Source organism: Mus caroli, unplaced genomic scaffold (genome assembly GCF_978045245.1).
Source record: "Mus caroli unplaced genomic scaffold, Mus_caroli_1 scaffold_3, whole genome shotgun sequence".
Lineage (NCBI taxonomy): Eukaryota > Metazoa > Chordata > Mammalia > Rodentia > Muridae > Mus > Mus caroli.
In genome coordinates this window covers 86,552,971-86,575,308 of record NW_028227258.1, presented here as the reverse complement: position 1 = coordinate 86,575,308, position 22,338 = coordinate 86,552,971, and the positions used below count along the sequence as shown (strand labels likewise).

The 22,338-nt window shown below is 37.6% G+C and overlaps 1 protein-coding gene and 1 pseudogene across 1 annotated transcript in view; both read left to right on the top strand.

Moving 5' to 3' along the window:
• The first annotated feature begins 761 nt into the window (after positions 1-761).
• The window catches only part of LOC147005615 (uncharacterized), a 51,016-nt gene continuing 29,439 nt past the window's right edge, over positions 762-22,338 (top strand). Inside the window, exons 1-4 of the mRNA XM_085836067.1 lie at positions 762-793; positions 6,828-7,020; positions 8,569-8,662; positions 17,573-17,691. Coding sequence (XP_085692193.1) covers positions 762-793; positions 6,828-7,020; positions 8,569-8,662; positions 17,573-17,691 — 438 coding nt within the window. The remainder of the gene's footprint in view (positions 794-6,827; positions 7,021-8,568; positions 8,663-17,572; positions 17,692-22,338) is intronic.
• LOC147005616 (U2 spliceosomal RNA) lies at positions 1,719-1,825 on the top strand (annotated as a pseudogene).

The window sequence follows — 22,338 nt, the reverse complement described above, 5'->3', positions numbered from 1 at the left end:
GATCATGTTTCCAGACTATATTGCAATTAATGTTGTAATGTCCTGACCTGGTGACTGGTGAAGGTTGCTGCTTCTAGAGTCAAGCAAACTCAGCATCATCAGTTCAATACTTGCAACTAGCTGTAAACTCAAATGCAGTCCTAATCATTACCTTATCAAATGAAGTGTGCTGTTTTTAGTAACTATGTCTGCAGATACTCTTTAAGATGTAGGGGCAAACTTCAAGAGGATAAATGGTACAGCTAAAATGGAGTATCTATTAACCTTAACTAGGTAGGTGCAAATAAATCTATTTACTGTTGAAAGACAACTAAAGATGAGCTAAGGACAAAGGCTGTTCCTTCATTCATCATTCCACATTACATCACTGACTCCTAAGTGTTTCACAGATCTTGCAGGTAATTCTAAAATGTGCATTTTGGCAAACTGTAGGGTTTTTTCAAGTTTTTAAAAATTGTATATTGCTATATAACTTGGTTCTCATCTTTTAAAGCATGAGACTCACACTTTCTGCCTTCAATATTATGTATCGTACAACTTCCTAAGGTATAGGAATTAGTTGTGGCTTCCAGGTACTGCCAGTAGTTCAGAGAAAAGTTCTTAGGTAGGGAGCTGATGAGATGACAGAATGCTCTCTTTCCGAAAGTCAACTGTGCACACCTCAAGAAGTATCATAATAGGATAAATAAGTGCCTGATCATTTAGAGACTTGACAGGGAAAAGTAATCATCTTCAAATGGGTAGAGATTCTGTACCGTATTATGGACTTCATTTTTACCTGCCCCCGATGGAGGTAAGTTTTGAGCTCTCTGTAAGCTGACATTTACTATGAGCAATGTTATTTTTTAATGTGTCTTCATGAAACAATATTTAAAGACAATGTAAAAAAAAAGTTACACCGAGATACAATTTATCTTCCATTACTGAATATTTGAAGGACAAAAGGAGGAAGAAATGTGAAAAGGGAGGCAGGGACAGGGATCCAAAGGAATGGAGGGGGCAAGATGAGAAAAGGACAGATAGAGGAGATCTGAGAATGGGAGGGAAGTGAAGAAGGAACATATTCAGTTTTCTTAGCTTTGATACTTTTCCAGTCACCTTGTCTGCACACTGTTATCCATAATTCTTTCCCAAAGGAGTCCCCTTCATTTGGGGTTACACGGTTTTATCTTTTATCAGAGGACTGATACCTATCACCTGTCTGTCAGTATTACTCTTCTCCGGAACCTGGTTACATTTCCAAAATTGTAACGATCTATAGGAAGGACAGGGTGGAAACCCAAGCAGGACTCGTGTCCTAGGACAACAAAGGTCACCAGTTTCTAAATATGACTTTTAGAGAGGATATGGAAGTATTTCTATCTTCCTTGACCTAAGTACTTGAGCCCATCTTTTGCTTTAATAACTATCAGTGAATGTTCTAGTGACTTCTGCAATTTAAAAGCTTTTTCTTTATAGAGAAGGTTCTTCTTTGTTTTCTTGTTTTTATTGCATATAGATTTGGGAGGCACTGATGTTTATTAAGCTAGGCATAGAGATGTGGCAATGGGAGCATATAAAATTTATAACAATAAAAAAATGTTCTCATAAAATTAAAATCCAGCTCAGCTGTTAATATATGTAGCAAAAATAAACAGGATAAAATTTAACTCAGACTAAAGCATAGGAAATAAACAAATATAGTTGTACAGTTTTTCACAATGAAATATTCTTTCATCATCGCTTCTCAGCCTTTTGGCTAAGATCATGTGTAAATATTATCTCATAACAATATAAACAATCTCAGGCTTGCCTGTTGTGATCCTAGGCTTTGGGTTAATGGAAAGAATTTAGAATCTCTCTAAAAGTCAGTTTTCTAGAAGAGTTGGTTAATAAAGTATTATATGCTCAATTTATGGATTTAGTCCTAAGAATTTAATAGAGAATTATTTGAGAGTACTAGTAAATTCTGAATTTAAACCTGGTACATTTCATTTGCCACTTGAGAAATTAACCATTCTTAAATATCAGATTAAGAATTCTGCCAATTTTTCATTATCATCTCTAGCTTGCTGATAGCACAAACACTGCCAGTGTACAAGCAAACAAAATATAGTCCCAGAAAGAATTGAAATACTAGGTTAAAAATAAAAAGAACAGTGGGAGGAGGAGCAGGGCAGGATTGTGTGAGGGAGTGACCCGGAGGCGGGCAATGAGTGGGATGTAAAGTGAATAAGTCAAAAAAGTAAATTAAATTAAAATTTAAAATATCTGAAACACATTGTATCCCAATGTGATGCTCCATTTTGAAAGCATTTGTGTCATGCCTCATATTGCCTGGTAGAAATGAAAATTTCATTGGATTTCAGAGCTCAACATTCTCTCTCTCTCTCTCTCTCTCTCTCTGTATGTATGTGTGTGTCTGTCTGTCTCTCAATATGTGTGTGTGTGTTAAAAACATATAATATATAAGATTTAAATATATATATAGCATATTTTAATATTTATATTCAAGGATGAAGGAGGAGCATTCCTTGAGAAGAGTGCCATTTGTTAACTGTAAAATGAACTGAACTTTCGTTCCCCCTCCAGGAATAGAAAACCGTCATGGGAAATCCATTAATAGAAATGTAAGTCTTAGAAACTGAGTAGTACTGAGTGCTATTTTGTTCATGCTGGGTGTCATAGAGAAGCCCCTGGCCTTGATGTGGGCCTAGTGTCTCTTCTTCCGACCAAGAAGCACAGCTCACCCTGGGAAGTAGGTTACCCGCTACTTCCTCCTTAGGTTACCTTACAAGTCATGTATCTGCCGACTACACATTTTAATTAAGTGGCTCTCACTGCTGCAGACATGTTATGAGGCCCATAAATTCATGACTGTAAAGGACACCATGGTCTTCTGATGGAAGGTGCTTGGGAACTGATAAGTTTGTATTGTTATTTTTCATCCTGCCTTCTCAGCTCACCTGATGACTTCTCGTTAGTCATTCTACATGTTTAAAAACTAGAATAGATGGCCACTTCAGACAATGCCACCTATTTTTAAATACACCATAAATCAAGCCTGATGGATGCTATGTGGTTGCAGCCATGGAACCCTCTCTAGGACAGCTTTATATCATTGCATTAATAATATTAATTCTTCTGTTACAAGAGTTTAGATTTGTAATTTATGATAGCTGTTTGTTCATGGCTGGAAGAAAGATTAAAAATGAGCAAACCAATATACCAGGTAAATCACATGTGTCTGGTTTATTTCGAAGTGAGGGGATGAGGAAAGAGTTTTATAGGCAGAATGCTGCTGTCTACAATGCTCCATGTTTGAAAGTTTAACTAGTGTTTAAGGTGAATGAGACCTGTTCAGATTTGCAAGTTCTATTCAGTAATGCAATTATTTGTACATGGACAAGTGGGACACTCACTATAAGACAAATCCATGGTAATAATTTTCTTTATCAAGTGTACTCTAATAATGGCAAAGCCTTATAATTCCTTAAAGAAGTGTAATACTTATCTGATACTTGCATTTCATTTTAATCCTAGTGGTTAACTCATGAACACTTATTAAGGGGGCTTAGGAAAAACTAATTGTTTTGTATTAGTTATATCACTGTTGCTGTGATAAATTAACATGGCCAATCAATTTATAGAAGAAAGAGTTTATATGGCCTTATGGTACCCAAGGGAGAAGAGTTCATTGTGGGACAGAGATGGCAGCACGTAGGCATGGTAAATGGGGAAAGAAGTTTAAGGATCATGTGCTCAACTTCAAGCAGGAATCAGAGACTACGTAATTTTACCTCCTACCCCTGGTGACAAAATCTCTTCATCAAGGCTGCACCAACTATGTCTCCCCAAACAGTGTCAGAAGCTGGGCATGGAGTGTTTAAATGCCTGAACCTATGGGAGACATTTATCATTCAAATCATCCCACACTCTGCACGTCAACTGTGTCATCTACAAGACCAAAATCAAAATGTTTTATATTTTATTAGAAACATAGAAATGATGAAAGCATGAATCCATCCAAAATTTTTAATAGAGTGCCTTAGCAAGTAGTAGGTATTCATTAATATTGTCTCTAACATTATGTTTGTTAGTAGTATGAGCCAGCAAGATGGCTCAGTAAACAAAAATACTTGCCTGCAAGGCCGAGAATTAGAATTCAGTCCCTGGAACCCACATGGTAGAAAGTGAGAGCTGAATTCTTTGGGTTTTCTTCCTATCATCTCATATTCTGTAACACACACACATACACACACACACACACACACACACACACACACAGAGAGAGAGAGAGAGAGAGAGAGAGAGAGAGAGAGAGAGAGAGAGAGAGAGAGAGAGAGAGAGAGGTATGCAAAAATGAAAAAAGTTATTATGTGAGTAATAAGAGCTAGAACAGTCCATAACCAGCACAGCATACCCTTTCCATCCAGAATCATCTGCTTTAGCTTCTGAATGCTGAAGCTAAGAAGTGATGGAAGTAGCTGCTGAGTGCCTTGTCTGAGTCACAGCAGTCACCACCCCTCAGATGCCTCGGACTCACTTGTTCTGTACTGTTGCCCTCAACATTGTGCACGTTAAGACTGCCCTGGAGAGAGCAGTAACACCAGGTAGTTACATAACCTAGATGATTTGTTCGCTTTTTCTTCTCTCAAAGGCTAAGAACCTGTCTGTTTTATTGCTATTTCTCAATAAAACCACAGCCAAGAAAAAAACAGAATGTAAAGAAAATTCCTCCTGACATTTGGATGGAAGTAAAATCATGGATGATTTTCAGAGTTCTAGAGGCTTTATTATAATGTTGTCCCAGGGCATAGCTCTAGTCACTGCTTACAGCCATGCTGCCTAGGACTGACAGAAGAATGTAAGGGCAGAAATGCAGAGATGTCACACTTAATATGTCAAAGTAGTTACCTACTACCCTAATCTTTTTATGTCCCTTTCAGCAGCAAGAAGGGGTTGAGAGAGAGAAGTTGGGTGACGAGGCATATCAGGCAGAAAGGGTTGGAAGAGAGAAGGAGGGTATTGGATACTTATCCACTATTATTGCCAATGAAGCATAGCCTGCTTAGGTTAATAAATGATTCATTGTTATTAGAATAATGGCACAAAGGAGTTCTACTTTAAACCACAGAAATATGCACCTAAGGATGTGGCTCAGAGGTAAAGCATGGGCTTCACAATGACAATGTCCTGGCTTCAATTCCAGCACAACAAATAAAACAATGAACCAGAAAATATTAACCCAAGGTTGGGTGATAGGACATCTTTCACTTGATTCTACACTTCTTTCACATTGCACCCCCTGTCCCCAGCATACAACACAGATACACAGACACACACACAGAGACACATAGACACACACACACACACACACACACACACACACACACACACACACCAGAGAAAACCAAGTTTTCTACTCTCTGCTCTGTACATCAAGGAACTTATACACCTAAAAGGTCATGTATGAGACCCAAGAGAGAAATGTCTGTCTTGTGGCACCTCACAAATTTGGGCCATAAATGTTCCCTGAGTTTTACCATTAAAATTGGTGGCAACCAAACTTAAAAGGGAAGCTCTGTAAATAACTCTGTCCATTTTGAAATCTGCCCAGTCATTCCACTGAATTCCCTGGCTTCTTCCACTTAAGTTAACTCAGTCTCACATTTTCTGAACATAGAGTTGAGAACATTAGCTACCATTTACCTGTTGTTTACTAGCATTCTGATTTCATTTATACTTGTGGACTTTTTTTTAAATTGAATTAAAAAGTCAAACCTGCATCCACTGTTAATCCCTGAGGGTATTATTTTATTTTTGTTCTGTTGTTTTCATTATGATTATTAGCTAAAAGTGTGTTTATAGACATCAGGACCTGGTTATATTCGTATTTATGAAGGTCATAGACTGTAGTGTTGTTCTTCAAATGCCTGTAAAATTGTTTCCAAAACAAAGTAATCTGGGAGAACATCTAGAACAGGATAGAAACTGTTATACTGGGTGAGGAACAAGGACACACTTCCTGACTTTAAAAAAATATATATTTAGGAGAGCATGCCCATGGAAACAGCAACAGATTCTCAGAACCTGAAATATGACCTGCTGGGAGAGGAGATAGCTTAGAATCAGAGGGTTAGCTTCTGAACAAAAATAATGTTTATTTTAAAATTATTGATTCTTAAATTATGTCTAGCATCAATCACAGAAAGAGAAACCTATAATGATTGCTGATAGAAGTTTAAGAATAAATGAAAAAGTGTGGAATTGGCAGAGAAGAATACCAATAAAAAAAAACCAAAGACACTGTCTATTTCAGTGTGGAGACAGGGATGTACGTGAAAGAAGCCAGGGAATTAAGTGGAATGGCTGGGCAGATTTCAAAATGAGCAGAGTTATTTACAGAACTTCCCTTTTAAGTTTGGTTGCCACCAATTTTAATGGTAAAACTCAGGGAACATTTATGGCCCAAATTTGTGAGGTGCCACAAGACAGAGTAAGGATGCTGGCAGGTGCCAACTTAACTGCATAGCTCCACGGAGAAGGACATTACAGTGCATGACCTGAGCAACTTGGCATTTTATGAACTTGGTAGGTAGTATGCTAATGTATCTAACATATTTCTTTTCCTAAGACAGGCAGTTCATGCATGCATTCTTGTCTTGGAGATGAGGGACATTTGTTTTACTATGTGTGTGTGTGTATGTATGTATGTATATGTATACATTATATTATAAATTATGAAACTATGTATAATAACTCTTTGAGTATCATTTAACTCTTCTCTTGATGAAAGTTTTTGCTTATAATTTGCTTTTATTTTAAACAGAGATACTTAATTTTAGAACAACAAAAGAGACACAAAAAGACTTTAAATACATCCTTTCCCTCAGCTCCTCAGAACAAACCACAAGTTGCCAGGAGACCTGCCCGTCTATCACATCATACTACTCTGGTCCCAGGGAGCCTGAAAGCCATTCAGCTCTTTCAAGGAACAGACCATGTCCTTCACGTTCATATTCTGGAATATCATCCTTGGTAAATATTTTTTATTATCAATTTAACTTACATTATGATTCAAAAAATACAAGAACTTATATTTAACATAGTCCATGAATGTTCTTATTTCTTTCCCTTTCATTAAAATGGTTCCACTTAGCCCATAGTTTCAGATGAGTTTTATATGTCTGTTCTCAAATTATAGGACATGACTCAAACACAGTTACTATATTTTAATCAATTTTGTATTCCCAATGTCTGGCAAAAGCATGTCACCCAACATGTTCTTCTATGTGTTGGGCCAAGAATTAAAGGCATTATGGCTTTAAAGCCCACAGAAACAATTCACAGTATAGACTTACATGTGTACTAGCATGCTAGCAGTTCAAAATCTCATAGAAAAAACTTATGTTTAAATTTATATTAACCACATAAAAAAGATTATCTAGCAGTTGAAATATTTTTATACTGGTTACACAAATTTATACCTAGGAAAAACATAGGCTATGTGAGAGGTTCTGTAAGATGAATGCACTTTTTCTTAATGCTTTGAGGGCATTTTGTTAAGCCATGTGTTCTGAATTGGTCTCTTCTATCTGTGTGTCAGAATGGATAGCAGAGGAGTGAAATCTATGATTTATTTATATATTTAGCATAGTATTTCTTCAGTAATATAAATTTTGTTTATGTTAACCTTGAAACTGTCATCAGAGATACAAAATCCTGGGAATTTAGACTATCCACAACCTTTGCAATGAGGCAGAGGCACTGTAATCCCCTGAAGCCAGAATCCTAGGCAATTGTGAAACGCTTATTATGTGATATGGAAACTGAGCTTAGGTCTTCTGGAACAGCAAGAAGTGCTCTGTGAAATTTACCCAGAGATGGTTTCAGTACATATTCTGGTCAGTGCTATACTGGTCACAAAGATGAAGATGACCAAGTCTGAAATTCTTCATTCAATGAGAGCTGCCTACTTAAACTTAGCGTTAATAAAGAGAAGTGGTTTACAGCAGGGGCCATCGGGATGTGTAATAGTTTATAAACCCAGATCTGTGTGAGAACTAAATGACTTAAGAAGATAATTAACAACATCACACATTTAATATTGTAAGCACAGACTGAGAGATTATTTTATGTAATTACACAAGGGCAGATGTTGTACACGCGGAATGATTTAGAGGAGTTATACAATAAAAAGTGTCCATTTAAGAAAGCAACCTTACCACTCAGAACTGTTCTACAGTCAATTAATCCTCATGAAATAGTAAACAGACATTAAAGGGTATTTAACATAATTTCCTAAATTAGACCCATGATGCTTCTGTGCATGTAAATATATAATATGTGATATATATTTATATGTATGCTTATTTATTTATTCTATTGTTGACCATCAAACATAAATAGGTTGCAAGTGCTGGGATACAGAGCATGAAGATGCATAACGTTGACTCCACTAAGGTGACTTCCATTACAGGACACTTGGAATCTAATTTGGCTGAATGTTTGACACGTAGAAGCAAAAGAAATACATTATATTCTAGAAATACATTAAATGATATTTCTTTTCTCTCTTATTTTAAGCTTCCATCAGATTCTTACAAATACCTCCCTTGGTACTGTATAGAACAGCATGAGATTCGGGGTAGTCAGCTACATTGCCCAAGAATAAGGAAAGGTAAAAAAATCTTATTCTCTGATTAGATTGTGTGTGTGTGTGTGTGTGTGTGTTACAATTCTAATGCTGTGAAAAGACACCATGACCAAGGCAACTCCTATAATAGAAAGCATTTAATTAGGGTTTGTTTATCCTTTTGTAGCAGGCAGAGGTGGGGGATTGTGGAGACTGGGCATGGTGGGCACTTTTAAAACTTTAGAGCCCATTCTTAGGCTCTAACACATTTCCTCTAAAAAGGCCACACATCCTAATCTATTCCAAACAGTTCCACTAACTGAGGGCCAAGTATTTAAACATACAAACCTATGGTAACCATTCTCCATTCTCATTCAAACCACCACAATATATTCCTTAGGGGTGGAATTATGCTGGCATATTGAATTTTTGTGTAGTAGCAAAGGATTGCTTATGTAGTGACTTCATCTTTAAAGCATTGTATAAATAATAATATTTTGTTCCAAATATTAAATAAGGTTACGATAGATGGTTACAGGTCCTATTATCTATATATCTACATCTATATCTACATCTATCTATCTATCTATCTATCTATCTATCTATCTATCTATCTATCTATCTATATTTTGTATGCTTATGTTATCAAGTAAAACATACTTTTTAAAGTTGTATATACGTATACTACATTTACATTTAAATGGATTTAATCAATGATCATCTTATAGATATTAGATTATTAGTTTTTATGAATAATATCTCAAGTAATGAGCTAATACTGCTTTAATTTTGTATAAATGTATATTAAGATCAATAAAATATTATATTCAGTATACTAGGATTCTCCAGAAAAAGCATACCCAACAATATTTTGTCTATATATAAAATTACATATGAGTTATAATAATTGACTAACATGATAACAGAAGATATGAAGCCCCCAAATATGTCAAGCAGATGAAGAACGAGGGAAGCTGATGATGTGACTATCTTAGTTGTAGTCTCAGGGGAAAATTCTCATACAAGGCCTAGAGTCTAAATGCCAGGGCACGCGAACTTCTGATGGCTCCCAGCTCCAGAAGTGAGCATGGACTCCTTTTCTTTCTTCCATTTAGTTCTCTCTGAGACTCAATGATTGGGTGATGCCACCACAGGACCTTGAACATGGGTCTTAATTATTTGTACTGAAGCACCCTCTGACATTGTCATCCTACCTGGATTAAGGGATATATAAAGAGATGACAAATTGTTATATCAGGTTTTGCCTGTATGGATACTATTGAAAGCCTATCATTTGAATTAGTAGAGTTGGTTTTAAAAAAAAAAAATTCCCTTACCCAGAACAGGTGGAAACAATCCAGTTTTTTGAAGACCATGATAGAATAAAAGAACAGAGAAAAGATGAGTGGTATCTCTCTTTTGGGGCAGGGATAAAAGTGTACTTGGAGATGTTAACCTGTTCATTTATGTCTAACAGTAGCACTATTTAGTCACACAATACATGTCTTTTCATCAAGCTCAGCTAACAAAGGAAGACTTAAATATATTCTTTTTAATATGTTTTTATTGGCTATTTTCTTTATTTACATTTCAAGTGTTATCGCCTTTCCTGGTTTCCCCTCCACAACCCCCCTATCCCATCCTCATCCCCTGCTTCTGAGTGTGCTCCCCCACCCACCCATGCACTCATCTCCCATGCTTGGACAACAGAATCCTAGTTTCTCAAATCCTAGCCTTGAACTTTAATGAACTAAAACTGAGGCTTATATATTTCTCATGTCACTATGTATTTAAGTCAGCCATATAATGCTATGTCACTTCTATTTCACCAAACTTTTAGTTTTTATGAAATTTTAAGTACTTTGGCTTTTTCCTCATCTATATTTAAAGTATATTAACACTGTATATTATACAATTTCATAGTTATAAATATTATTATATATGATATTTATGTTATATATTTTATATCTTTATAAATAATATATAATATAGTATGTATATAGCATATGAATATAAATACATATTATATTACATAATACACATAATATATATTTTAATTATATAATGAACTGTATATTGTATAACACTATATTATGTAATTTAATGACTGATTTTGAAAAAGTATGCTTAGAGATGTTATCCTATCCATTTATATCTAACAGTAGCACTATTTACCCACATGATACATGCCTTTCACTCAAGCTCAGCCAACACAGGAAGATCTAAATACATTCTTTTTAAATGTATTTTTATTGGATATTTTCTTTATTTACATTCCAAGTGTTATCCCCTTTCCCAGTTTCCCCTCCACAAACTGCCTATTCCATCCTCATCCCTCTGATTCTATGAGGGTGCTCCCCACTCACCCATGCACTCCTGCCTCACCATCCTAGCATTCTCTTACAGCAGGGCATCAAGCCTTCACAGGACCTCCTCTCCCATTAATGCTAGATAAGACCATCCTTTGCTACATATGCAGTTGGAGCCATGGTTATCTCCATGTGTACTCTTTGGTTGGTGGTTTAGTCCCTGGGAGCTCTGGGGGTTCTTGTTGGTTTATTTTGTTGTTCTTCCTATGGGATTGCAAACCCCTTTATCTCCTACAGTCCTTCCCCTAACTCCTCCATTAGAGTCCCTAATGCTCAGTCTGTTGGTTGCCTGCAGGCATCTGCATCTGTATTGGTCAAACTCTGGCAGAGCCTCTCAGGAGACAGTTATATCAGGCTCCTTTCAGCAAGCACTTCTTGGCGGCACATGGGATAGATACTCAAGTGAGGCAGTCTCTGGATGGCCTTTCCTTTGGCCTCTACAGACAGAAGCAATTCTGGGTTAAAATTGTGGAGTTAAGTGGGTGGCCCCATCCCTCAACTGGGGATCATGTCTAACCTCTGGATGTAGTCTCTACAGGTTATCTCTCCCCTTTGTTGGATATTTCAGCTAATGTCATTCCAGTTGGGTCCTGGGAGCCTTTTGCTTTCCTGCCTTCTGGAACTTTCTGGTGGCTACCCTCTGTTCCCCATCCCTCATTGATGCACAACTTTGTTCAATTTCCTGACCCTCTGTATTCCTCCCCCACCTCCTCCCATACCTGATCCTGCCCCCTTCCAGCCTTCTTCTTACCAAGTCCCTCTCACCATTTACTTCCTGTGATTATTTTGTTCCCCCTTCTAAGTAGGACTGAAGCATCCACACTTTGATCTTCTTTTCTCTTTCTTTTTTCTTAGATATTTTCTTTATTTACATTTCAAATGTTATCCGCTTTCCTGGTTTCCCCTCTGAAAGCCCCCATCCCATCCACCTTCTCCCTGCTTCTATGAGTCTGTTCCCCCACCCATCCACCCATCCATACCCTCTTCCTTGTCCTGGCATTTCCCTACACTGGGACATCTATTCTTCACAGGACCAAGGGCCTCTCCTCCCATTGATGGGCTACATATGCAGCTGGTGCTATGGGTCGCTCCATGTGTACTATTTGATTGGTGGTTTAGTTCCTGGAAGCTCTGGGGTGTCTGGTTTGTTGATATTGTTGTTCCTCCTATAGGATTGCAAACCCCTTCAACTCCTTGGGTTCCTTCTCTAACTCCTCCAGGGTGCTTTGGGGACCCTGTGCTCAGTCCAATGGTTTGCTGTGAGCATACACTTCTGTATTTGTCAGGCTTTGGCAGAGCCTCTCAGGAGACAGTGATATCAGGCTCCTGTCAGCAAAGCACTTTTTGCAATTCACAATACTGTATGCATTTGGTGACTGTATGTGGGATGGTTTCCCATGTAGGGCAGTCTCTGGATGGTCTTTTCTTCCATCTCTGCTCCACACTTTGTCTCTGTATTTCCTCCTGTGGTTATTGTGTTCCCCCTTCTAAGAAAGACTGAAGCATCCACACTTTGGTCTTCTTTCTTCTTGAGCTTCATGTGGTGTTTGAACTGTATCATGGGTATTCCGAGTTTTTTGCCTAATATCCACTTTTCAGTGAATACATACCTTGTGTGTTATTTTGTGACTGGGTTATCTCACTCAGGATGTCCATTTGCCTGTGAATTTTATGAAGTCATTGTTTTTAATAGCGAAGTAGTACTCCATTGTGTAAATGTACCACATTTTCTGTATATATTCTGAAACCTGGTACAAAACATGCTCACATACTTTAGTGCTATTAACTCTATAGGCAGCTAAGCATTAACTCATTTCTTAAAATGCCAGTAAATAACATTAAGACACATTTTAGGCATGGCCTTTAGGAACATTAGAGTATTTTTTTGAAAAAGAGAAATTTTAGAAAATTAAGAAGGAGTGAGATCAGAAGATACAGAGACTAAGTAGGTACGAATCAAAGAGGAGTTTGCCATTGCATGGGGGTACAAGCCATACCACTGAGTGAGATGAACAGGAATCAGCTGGGATCTTTAAGTGTATTGTGTGAAAATTTTCATTTCTGAGCCTTTTATACCACAATGTGATGTAGTTCCCATAGGATGGACTTCTGGAACCTCCTTGGACTTGTTGAATGATGGCAGCAAATTCTCTTGGAGACTATCTGAAGGCCTTCTTATGAGACATACTGAGTGTTTTGAGAAGAGATATCTGATAGACAGTAAATAAAGGAAGTGCATTGGTGTGTGTGTGTGTGTGCGTGTGGTATTATATACATACACACACACACGGTTGGGAGATGCTTGATGATTTTGTCAACTGCGATGATGCAAGAAGAACTTGTATTCTGCAACTGACTAGGATTCATGGGAAATTAAGAGATCAGGAAACCTGTATGGCTCTTACCTAAGTTCTCTGCATATATGTAATGGCTGAGTAATTTAGTGTTGTTGTGGAATCCTAAAATTGGGAGCAGAGGCTGTCCCTGACTCTTTTGTTCGCTTGTGGGACCCTTTTACTCCTATTGCATCACGTCATTCAGCCTTGATGTGATGGCATGTGGCTAGTCTTAGGGTAGATTGTTATGCTCTGTTTGTTTGATGTCGTTGGGGAGACTTTTATGAGAAGAGGCAAAGGGAGAGTGGATCTGGAGGAAATGGGTAGTGTGGGAAACTGAAGGAGGTTAGGGAATGGAAACTGTAGTTTGGATGTAATATATGTGAGAAGAATGAATAAAAATAGAAGCTATAGTCTGACCATAAGTATAGGGCTGAGATGTGGTGAGAACTATAGAACTGAAGAAACATGAGGGCATGAAAACAGTAGTAAATGTGAGAGGAAAATGACAGTGGGTATATACAGAAATAGTTCGCCAAACTTCCTTCCCTCCTTGATTTAAAGGGCCAGGTCAAGTGCTGAGGTCATCAATCAGCAGATCCAATCCCACTCCATGACAACAGTAACCACTCATGCAGAGGACACCATTGCTCTTTTGCGATAAAGGCACATTTCCTTTCCTTAGATCATTAACAGAACCCAATCTCTCTTTAAGTGACTAGTCATAAAAGAAACAGAGCATTACCTAGGGGAAGGAAAACACTGGGCAAAAAAACCCATCACCTCAAACTATAATGGAAATAGATGTCCTTTCTAAAATGGCCTCGATTTGATTTAAGTTTGTTTTGTGAGATGGAAAACAAATGTTTTCAAGAGCACACAGATAAGAATTATCCTGCTCTGACATTAACTCCTGAACCACTTATCAAAACTATTTTTGTTGATCTCAAGTGTCCCAATTGTCTATTCCCAAAAGTGTTGGTAAGGAAAGCAAGGTTATCTGGTGTGTGATAAAGAGCAATTTCCTGAAGCTTTGATTGCTGGATCAAGACTGCCTTAGCTTCTTCCAATTAAATGAAGCAAAGAAGCCAATTGTTAGCAGAATCCTTCTAAAGGATAGATTTATTTCAATTGAAAATCTCCCAGCAAAGTGATTCTTTGACTGCCATTTCTAGTCATAAATCCACTGAGGAGACAAAGAATGAGCTGAGAAATAGCAAGTGAGAGCCAACATCCCTGGGCTATCAGATACTCTGCTCTATAGTTTTAGATGCTAAGATATATCTTCAATTACTAACCCAGTAGGAGAAAAAAAAAAGAAAGAAAGTCAGTTTAATGTAGCTTCTCACAGAGGAAATGACTTTGACCCCCAATACCAAAGAAATCTTTGGACTCTACTGCAAAATGAAATAATTAAAAGAGCAGAAAATCAATTGCACTCAAACAAACAGTACAGGGCAGAGCTTAAAAACTCTGGGATATTCATCACACTGTGAGCGTTACCAAATCTGGAGATGGTTCAAGACAATACCATTTGAAGGTATCTAAAGACAGTTGGGTGGATTTTTCAAGCTTTCTCCACTGTGGATTTTAGTTCCAATCATCTTAATCAGTGAAGACCATTTCCTAACCACGGCTATCTTATTTGCAAATTTGTTGACCCTACCACAGTGGGGGTCAAAAGATTTCTTAGGTTACCACAGTAGGGTTCATTTTGACAGAAATAGGCCAAATGACTCTTTGACCTATACCTCCCCCTGGCAAAAAAAGATTAATGCTTGTGTCAAAATAATGAAACAGAGGGTTTTTTCTCTTATTGCCTCCATAAATCCTTTACAAATGGAATAGTTACTTCCTGTCATTGTCTAGTGGTTCTCAACCTTCCGAATGCTGCAACCCTTTAATATAATTCCTCATGTTGTGACCCCAACCACAAATTATTGTTATTGATACTTCATACCTGTAATTTAGCTACTGTTATGAATTGTAGTATAAATATTTGTGCATTCTGATGGTGTGAGGTGACCAGTGGGAAAGAGTCATTACATCCAAAAAGGGGTTGCAATCCACAGGTTGAGGACTTCTGGACTAAACAAACATGCCATGTGAGAAATGTTGATCCTTGGTGCTTCCATATGTTGCTTTTTATGTTATTTATCTTTGAAAAGATTGGAGACATGAATTCCTTAAAAGTAGAGGGACAGAAATGAGGACAAAGGGCAGGGGTACAACACATATAAACACAATATGTTGGTGCTAGAGGCATCCTTGAAAGCTTACCACTGAGTTGTTTTAGTGCCCCTGGATGATGCAAGAATTAGCTTTGCTTGGGTAGCTCAATAAAACATGCAGCAGATTGTGGAAATAAAAAAGCATATGTTGGCCAATTTGTAGAAATAAATGTCTTATAAATAATCATAAATACAAAACAAATATGTTTTATATCCAAAGTCAGCTCACTTTGGGTCATTGCTTCTGTTCTTTCTGCTAATTTTAGATATGCAAAGAGCTGAAGGTCAGAACCTGAAAATCCATTATCTAGACTCACAGGGATCATTTCCACCCACCTTACAGTCAGAAGCAGAACAATCTTTCCTAACCTTGAGAAGTGTGAACGGAGAAGATTGGAGAACAGTAGGAAATTTCTTTAGAAATACAAATTAGGATAAGATGTGGGCAGTTCTGTTGACCGAGGTAGGGTTTGTGGGCCAGGAGTAAGTCACGCCTGTCATGTTTTGCCTGCGCATGCTCCAGGGCAAATGTTTCCTGAAAGCTTGGTCTCAGCTTCAAGTGAGATGTCTGGAAAAGAAGCTTGAGCTTTATGGGATCTGAGTGTCCAGACACTGAAAGGGAAGGGATGGAGTCTCACTCTGAAAAACGATCAGATAAAGAACTCACTGAATTAGAACATCAAAAATAAAATCAGGGATGGCTCTGCACTCCTCCACACAAATTATATCAAGATTAGATATACTACTGGCTTCACTCATTTTTGTGTGGTAGATATAGTCTATATAGGCCTATAGGCTAATTCTACATACTAATTTTTCTGTATTAGTTAAAGTAACTTCTTTACTTTTTATTAGTTGTAGAAAAGAATATTGAATTATATTTGAACTTTAAAATCTATGCCCAGAATTTAGGTTGGTCTAATAAAATGGTGGATAATATATAGTCTAATTACTGTTTTTCCCTAGTTATATGCTACTTCAAATTCTAAAGGTGAATATGTGTGTGTGTGTGTGTGTGTGTGTGTGTGTTGACTGAAGATTAAACCCAGGATCTTCTGTATGCTAGGCAATTGTTTTACCTCTGATTCACACTTAAGTCATTTTACTTATTTACTCTTAAAGATCTTTAGAAATAAGGTCCATATATATGTGTATGTGTGTATGACATATATGTTTGTGTGTGTATGGATGTGTATTATGCATATATATTAGTGTATCTAATTAATATATTTATATATATGTACATACATTATCATTGGTCCATTATATATGTGTGTGTGCATATGTGTGTATTATGCATATATATTGGTATATACATATCTAATTGATATATATTATCTTGGCCCATTATACACACACACACACACACATACACACATACACACACACACACACACACACACAATCTGCAGCTATAAATTCTCATTTCTGTAATTTCTATTGAAAATTAAAATTAATAGATTAAAAACAAATAAAATTACTTGCTAGTTCTCCTCCTATGCAATGAATCTTGTGATGGGGATATTTAGATGATAAGCCATTAGACAAGGCTTCTCCAGTAGGGGGAAGAACAGGAGAACAGGGTTAGGGGTCATATGTATGAATCTGGTTCCCTGTTTCCAAATCAGAGTCTAGCATCCTAGTTGACCTTCGACCATGGGTTATACATCCTTAGTTTCAACCAATGACCGTTAGGGAGCCTGTGGATACAGAGACTGACCTATACTTAGCAAGATATGAGAGGAAGTCCAGTGGGCAGATTTTAAGACAAACCTTTCTAGCAAGCCTTCAAAAGTGGGAAATACAGTAAAGTCATTTGATGGGGTCAAGTGATCCAGCTTCCTTCTACCTGGACTAGGCATAGAAATGGGGTAGAGCACACACTGGATGGAAGCAATATGATTAAATCATCTTATTTTCCAACCAGATAGAGACTAACGTTTCAAACACTTGACAAAAAACAATCAAGCAAAGATGGTTTCCTAACTTCTGAGGTTTCATGTTATATTTTTGGTTCAGGACCCTCTGAAGAATGGTTCCTTTCCAGACAGGTGGGATGCAGCTTGCCTTCAAAGAAAAGAGTACTGGAGAAAAAAGAATGGGAAACGTGGTTACAAGAAAACTGGGAAGACTGTAAGGTGAGCTCTGGTAAAGCCTATACCCCGTACTGATCAATTACATTACTTATTTAAAATAATAGGCTATTTTCATTAATTCACTGAAAATTCATGCAATGCATCTTTCTTAAGGGTTAATATCCAGCATAAATACCAAAATATTTAGCATCTCCAGATAAGAACCCACAATTCTATATCTTTCTTCTACTTTCCAATTTAATCTGAACAATGTTGTATATTTTCTACCTACATGGTGGTATTGTTAAGCATTGGGAAAAGTTGAAAATTAAGTTGTTCCCTCTGTTTATAAGAAAGCCAAATTTAGGGCAGGAGAGATGGTTCCATGGTTAAAAGCACTGACTGTTCTTCCACTGGACACAGGTTCAATTCCCAGGCCCCACACTGTAGCTCACACTGTCTCTAACTCCAGTTCTGGACGATCCAATGCCCCATTTGTTCTCTACCGGCACTACCTCTGTGTGATGTGAATAGACATATACACATGAAAAACATCTGCACACATAAAACAAAAATAAAAATATTTTAATGTCAAATTTGTTAAAATGGTGTGTATCATTAATTTTATGATGTTATCTAAAACTTTTTGATTGACTTATTTTGGAAAAAGTCTCGAAGAGTCAAAGGAGCCAAAGAGCTTTGCATGGAATCTGTACAAATGAACTTTTTCACTGGGGATGGTTTGAGCTGTGATTTCACAGGGTGAGGATCAGCTGACTGAGTTAGTGGAACTGAGACAGTTTGATTAGTCATCCCATTCATTGCACAGGTGATGGTGGCTGTGATCACTTGGCTCTAACTTAGTTCCCTTAAAATCTCCTGTAGGGAGAAGACTGTATATTTATGTGGCAATACCATTGGTAGCATTGCTAGCAATAAAAGAGAAAGTCACCCACTTAGCAGCTGTGTGGGAATGATGACATGACGCTGGAGGATTTTAGGACATCTAGAGAGGAACGTGAGTGCTGAAACTTCTTGTTTCTTGTTGGGTCCTCCCGATTGGTCCCTTACTTTACAACTTAACTTTGTACGTCATAGATTTAGTGCATGGAAAGGAATTTTTAGGAAGGTCTGTTTTAAATTTCCTCCTTTGAGGAGAAGTCCAATAAAACAAAGCAAAACAAGCAAACAGTCAAAATTAAAGTGGTTTTCTCAAGGTTGTAGAGCTTATTACTAGAAGATATAAAGCCATAATACCATTTACAATATAATGCTTCCTTTAGATTAATTTTAGATTGGTCCTATAAAATAAATGGATACATACTACATGCTACTGTTTTCAAATTTCACAGTGTGCGCACTCATTTATTTTGAAAGATAAACAGTTCACCAAGGCTCTGACCTCCAGTGTCAGGCTTCTCTCTGGTGGGGATTTCTTTTGTGTATTTACTGTTTACAGCTGTAATTTAAAGGATGGAGCAAGCATAAAGGTCAATGGAGCTTGTTAATCAATGATCATCAAAAACACAATCAACCCTTGAGTAACTATATAAAGCTGACATGATAAATCTAAACTACCATGGAAGACTTAATTGTAAAATAACAGAAAATAAGAAAACTGATCGATAACATTGACATGTAGGTGATGTAGTTATGATCTTGCTTCATTCCTTAGGTTTTATTTTTAGAAAAGAGCCTTTTGTGCTTATAGAAAACAGAGCTTTAAAAGCGAAATTTTATAATGTTTAATGTTAACAATGGTTCTCAACCTGGGGGTCATGACTACTTTGGCAAACCTCTATCTTCAAAAATATTCACATTATGATTCATATCCATGACAAAATTCCACTTATAATGTCAAAATGAACATAACTTCATGGGTGGGAGTAACCAAAACATGAGGAGCTGTATTAAAGTAAAGGTTGAGAACAACTGGTCTAGAATATCAAGACCTGAATCTTGTTTTATTTTACCTTCTTTTCATGTATGTATGATGTCTGTGTGCTTGCATGTGTGCATGCACATGCATTTGTGTGGGTGTGCACATGCCATGTAACATGCACACATATCTGTGTGGGTGTGCATATATATACCATGTAGAACATGGGATCAGAGGATAGCATTTGTTGTTAGTCTTTTGTGTTTTATCTTCTTTGAGATAGGAATTTAAAGGATATAAGTTTTGTTCAGACTACCCATGTCAGGCTAGCTGACCTCAGAGATTTGAGGATTTCCCTTTTCCCCACCTGCCATCTCATGGTAGAACTAGGAGTATATGTGCTTGCTGTCATGCCCAATCTTTAAATGGCTTCTGGGTGTTCAAGTTTGGGTTCTCACTATTCAGTAGTAAGTGTTTTATCCACTGAGCCATCTCTCCAACCTCAGACTTTAATTTTCTAAAGTAAGACATCTGTAGCTCTTTAAATAGAGTAAATTATTTTGCTTCAAATATTTAATAAGGAGGTTACTATGCTACTCAACAGCTTTTGTTGGCAGGAGTTAGTGGTGACACCTAGGTTGAAATGTTACATTTTCTCTAAGAAAGGAAGATTTCAAGCGCAGTGTTACCACCAGGAGTGGTACTGCTTCCTATACTCTAAAGTTGACTGATACTAAAAGTAAACCAACATTAAATTACTGCCTTGAAATAAAGTAATTTATAAATATGTGTTCCTAGTTGTTTTAAACACAGCCAAATTTCATCTTTGGATAATGTTGTCTTTTGCTGGATATTTTTTAACATTTGAATTGCAGCTTCTCCTCCCTCCTTTTGTCACCTTCTCGTCTCTGCCTCTTCGCTCACTTCCCCCTGCATCCACCACTCCCCCCCCCATCTCCTCAGAAAATATGGGCTCTCATGGATATCAACCAGCCTTGGCATATTAAGTTACAGTAACACTAGGTCCATCTCCTTCTATTCAGGCTAGACAAGGCAGCAAGGGTAGGGTAAAGAGATTCTAAGACAGGCAGTATAGTCAGAGACAGGCCCTACTCCCACCCACATAAAGACCCATTTGTACAACTATTACATATGTGCAGAGGGCATAAGCCCATCCCATGCATGCTTTCTGGTTGTCAGTGCAGTCTCTGTGAGCCCCTATGGGCTCAGATTAACTAATTCTATAGATTTTTTTGTGTTGTCCTTGACCCATCTGGCCCCTTCAATCCTTCCTCCCCATCTTCCACAGGATCCCTCAACCTTCATTTAATGTTTATCAGTGGGCCTCTGCATCAGTTTCCATCAGTTGGTGGGTGAAACCTCTCTGATAACAGTTACTCTAGCTCCTGTTTTCAAGTATAGCATAATATCATTAATAGTGTCAGGGGTAGGCTCTCTTTCATTGCATGGGTCTCAAGTTTGTCTAGTCATTGCTTGGCCATTAGCCCAAATTTTGCTCCATCTTTTACCCCTGCTCATCTTGTAGACAGAAAAATGATGGTTCTAAGGTTTAGTGTCTGGGTTGGTGCCCCAATCCCTCCATTGGAAGTCTTGCCTGGTTATAGGATATAGGTGGTTCAGGCTCAATATCCCCCATTGTTAGGAGTCTTAGCTACGGCCACCCTTTTAGATTCATAGGAATTTACATTGTCCTAGCTTTGAAGCTCAATCTATAGATATGCCCCCCTCAATCCAGTTGTGTCTCCCAGTACTTTCTCCCTCTGTCCTCCACACACCTTATCCCTTCTCTTTCCATAAGCAGCCCTCTCCTACCCAGTACCCTACCTCTGTCTCTTTTGATATCTAATCTATTTCCCCTTGTCACAGAGATTCCCGCACCCTTTCTTGGGCCCTCCTTGTAACTTAGCATGTTTGGGTCTGTGTTTGGTAGAATGTTATCTTGGACTTTATGACTAATACCCACTTATAAGTGAGTACAAAATTATCTTTCTTGGTCTGGGTTACTTTTCTAGTTCCATCCATATGTTTGCAATTTCATAATGTAACTGTTTTTAATGTCTGAGTAATACGCCACTGTCTAAATGTACCACATTTTCTTTGTCCATTCTTCAGCAGAGGGACAACTAGTTTGTTTCCTGTTTCTGTATATTATGAACAAAGCTGCTATGAACATAGTTGAGAAGGTGTTCTTCAGTCAGAATGGCTAAGATCAAAAACTCAGGTGACAGCGGATACTGTTGAGGATGTGGAGAAAGAGGAATACTCATCCATTTCTGGTGGGATTACAAGCTGGTAATCAGTTTGGCGGTTCCTCCAAAAATTGGACATAGTACTACCTGAGGACCCAGCAATACCACTCCTGGGTGCACCCAGAAGATGCACCAATATGTAATAAGGACACATGCTCCACTATGTTCATAGCAGCCTTATTTATAATAGCCAGAAGCTAGAAAGAACCCAGATGTCCCTCAACAGAGGAATGGATATAGAAAATGTGGTACATTTACACAATGGAGTACTACTGAGCTATTAAAAATAATGAATTAATGAAATTCTTAAGCAAATGGATGAAACTAGAAAATATCATCCTGAGTGAGGTAACCCAATTACAAAAGAACACAAATCATATGCACTCACTGATAAGTGGATATTAGCTCAGAATCTTGGAATACCCAAGATACAATTCAGAGACCACGTGAAGCTCAAGAAGAAGGAAGACCAAAGTGTGTATACTTCGGTTCTTCTTAAGAAGGGGAACAAAATACTCATGGAAGGAGTTACAGAGACAAAATGTGAAGCAAAGACTGAAG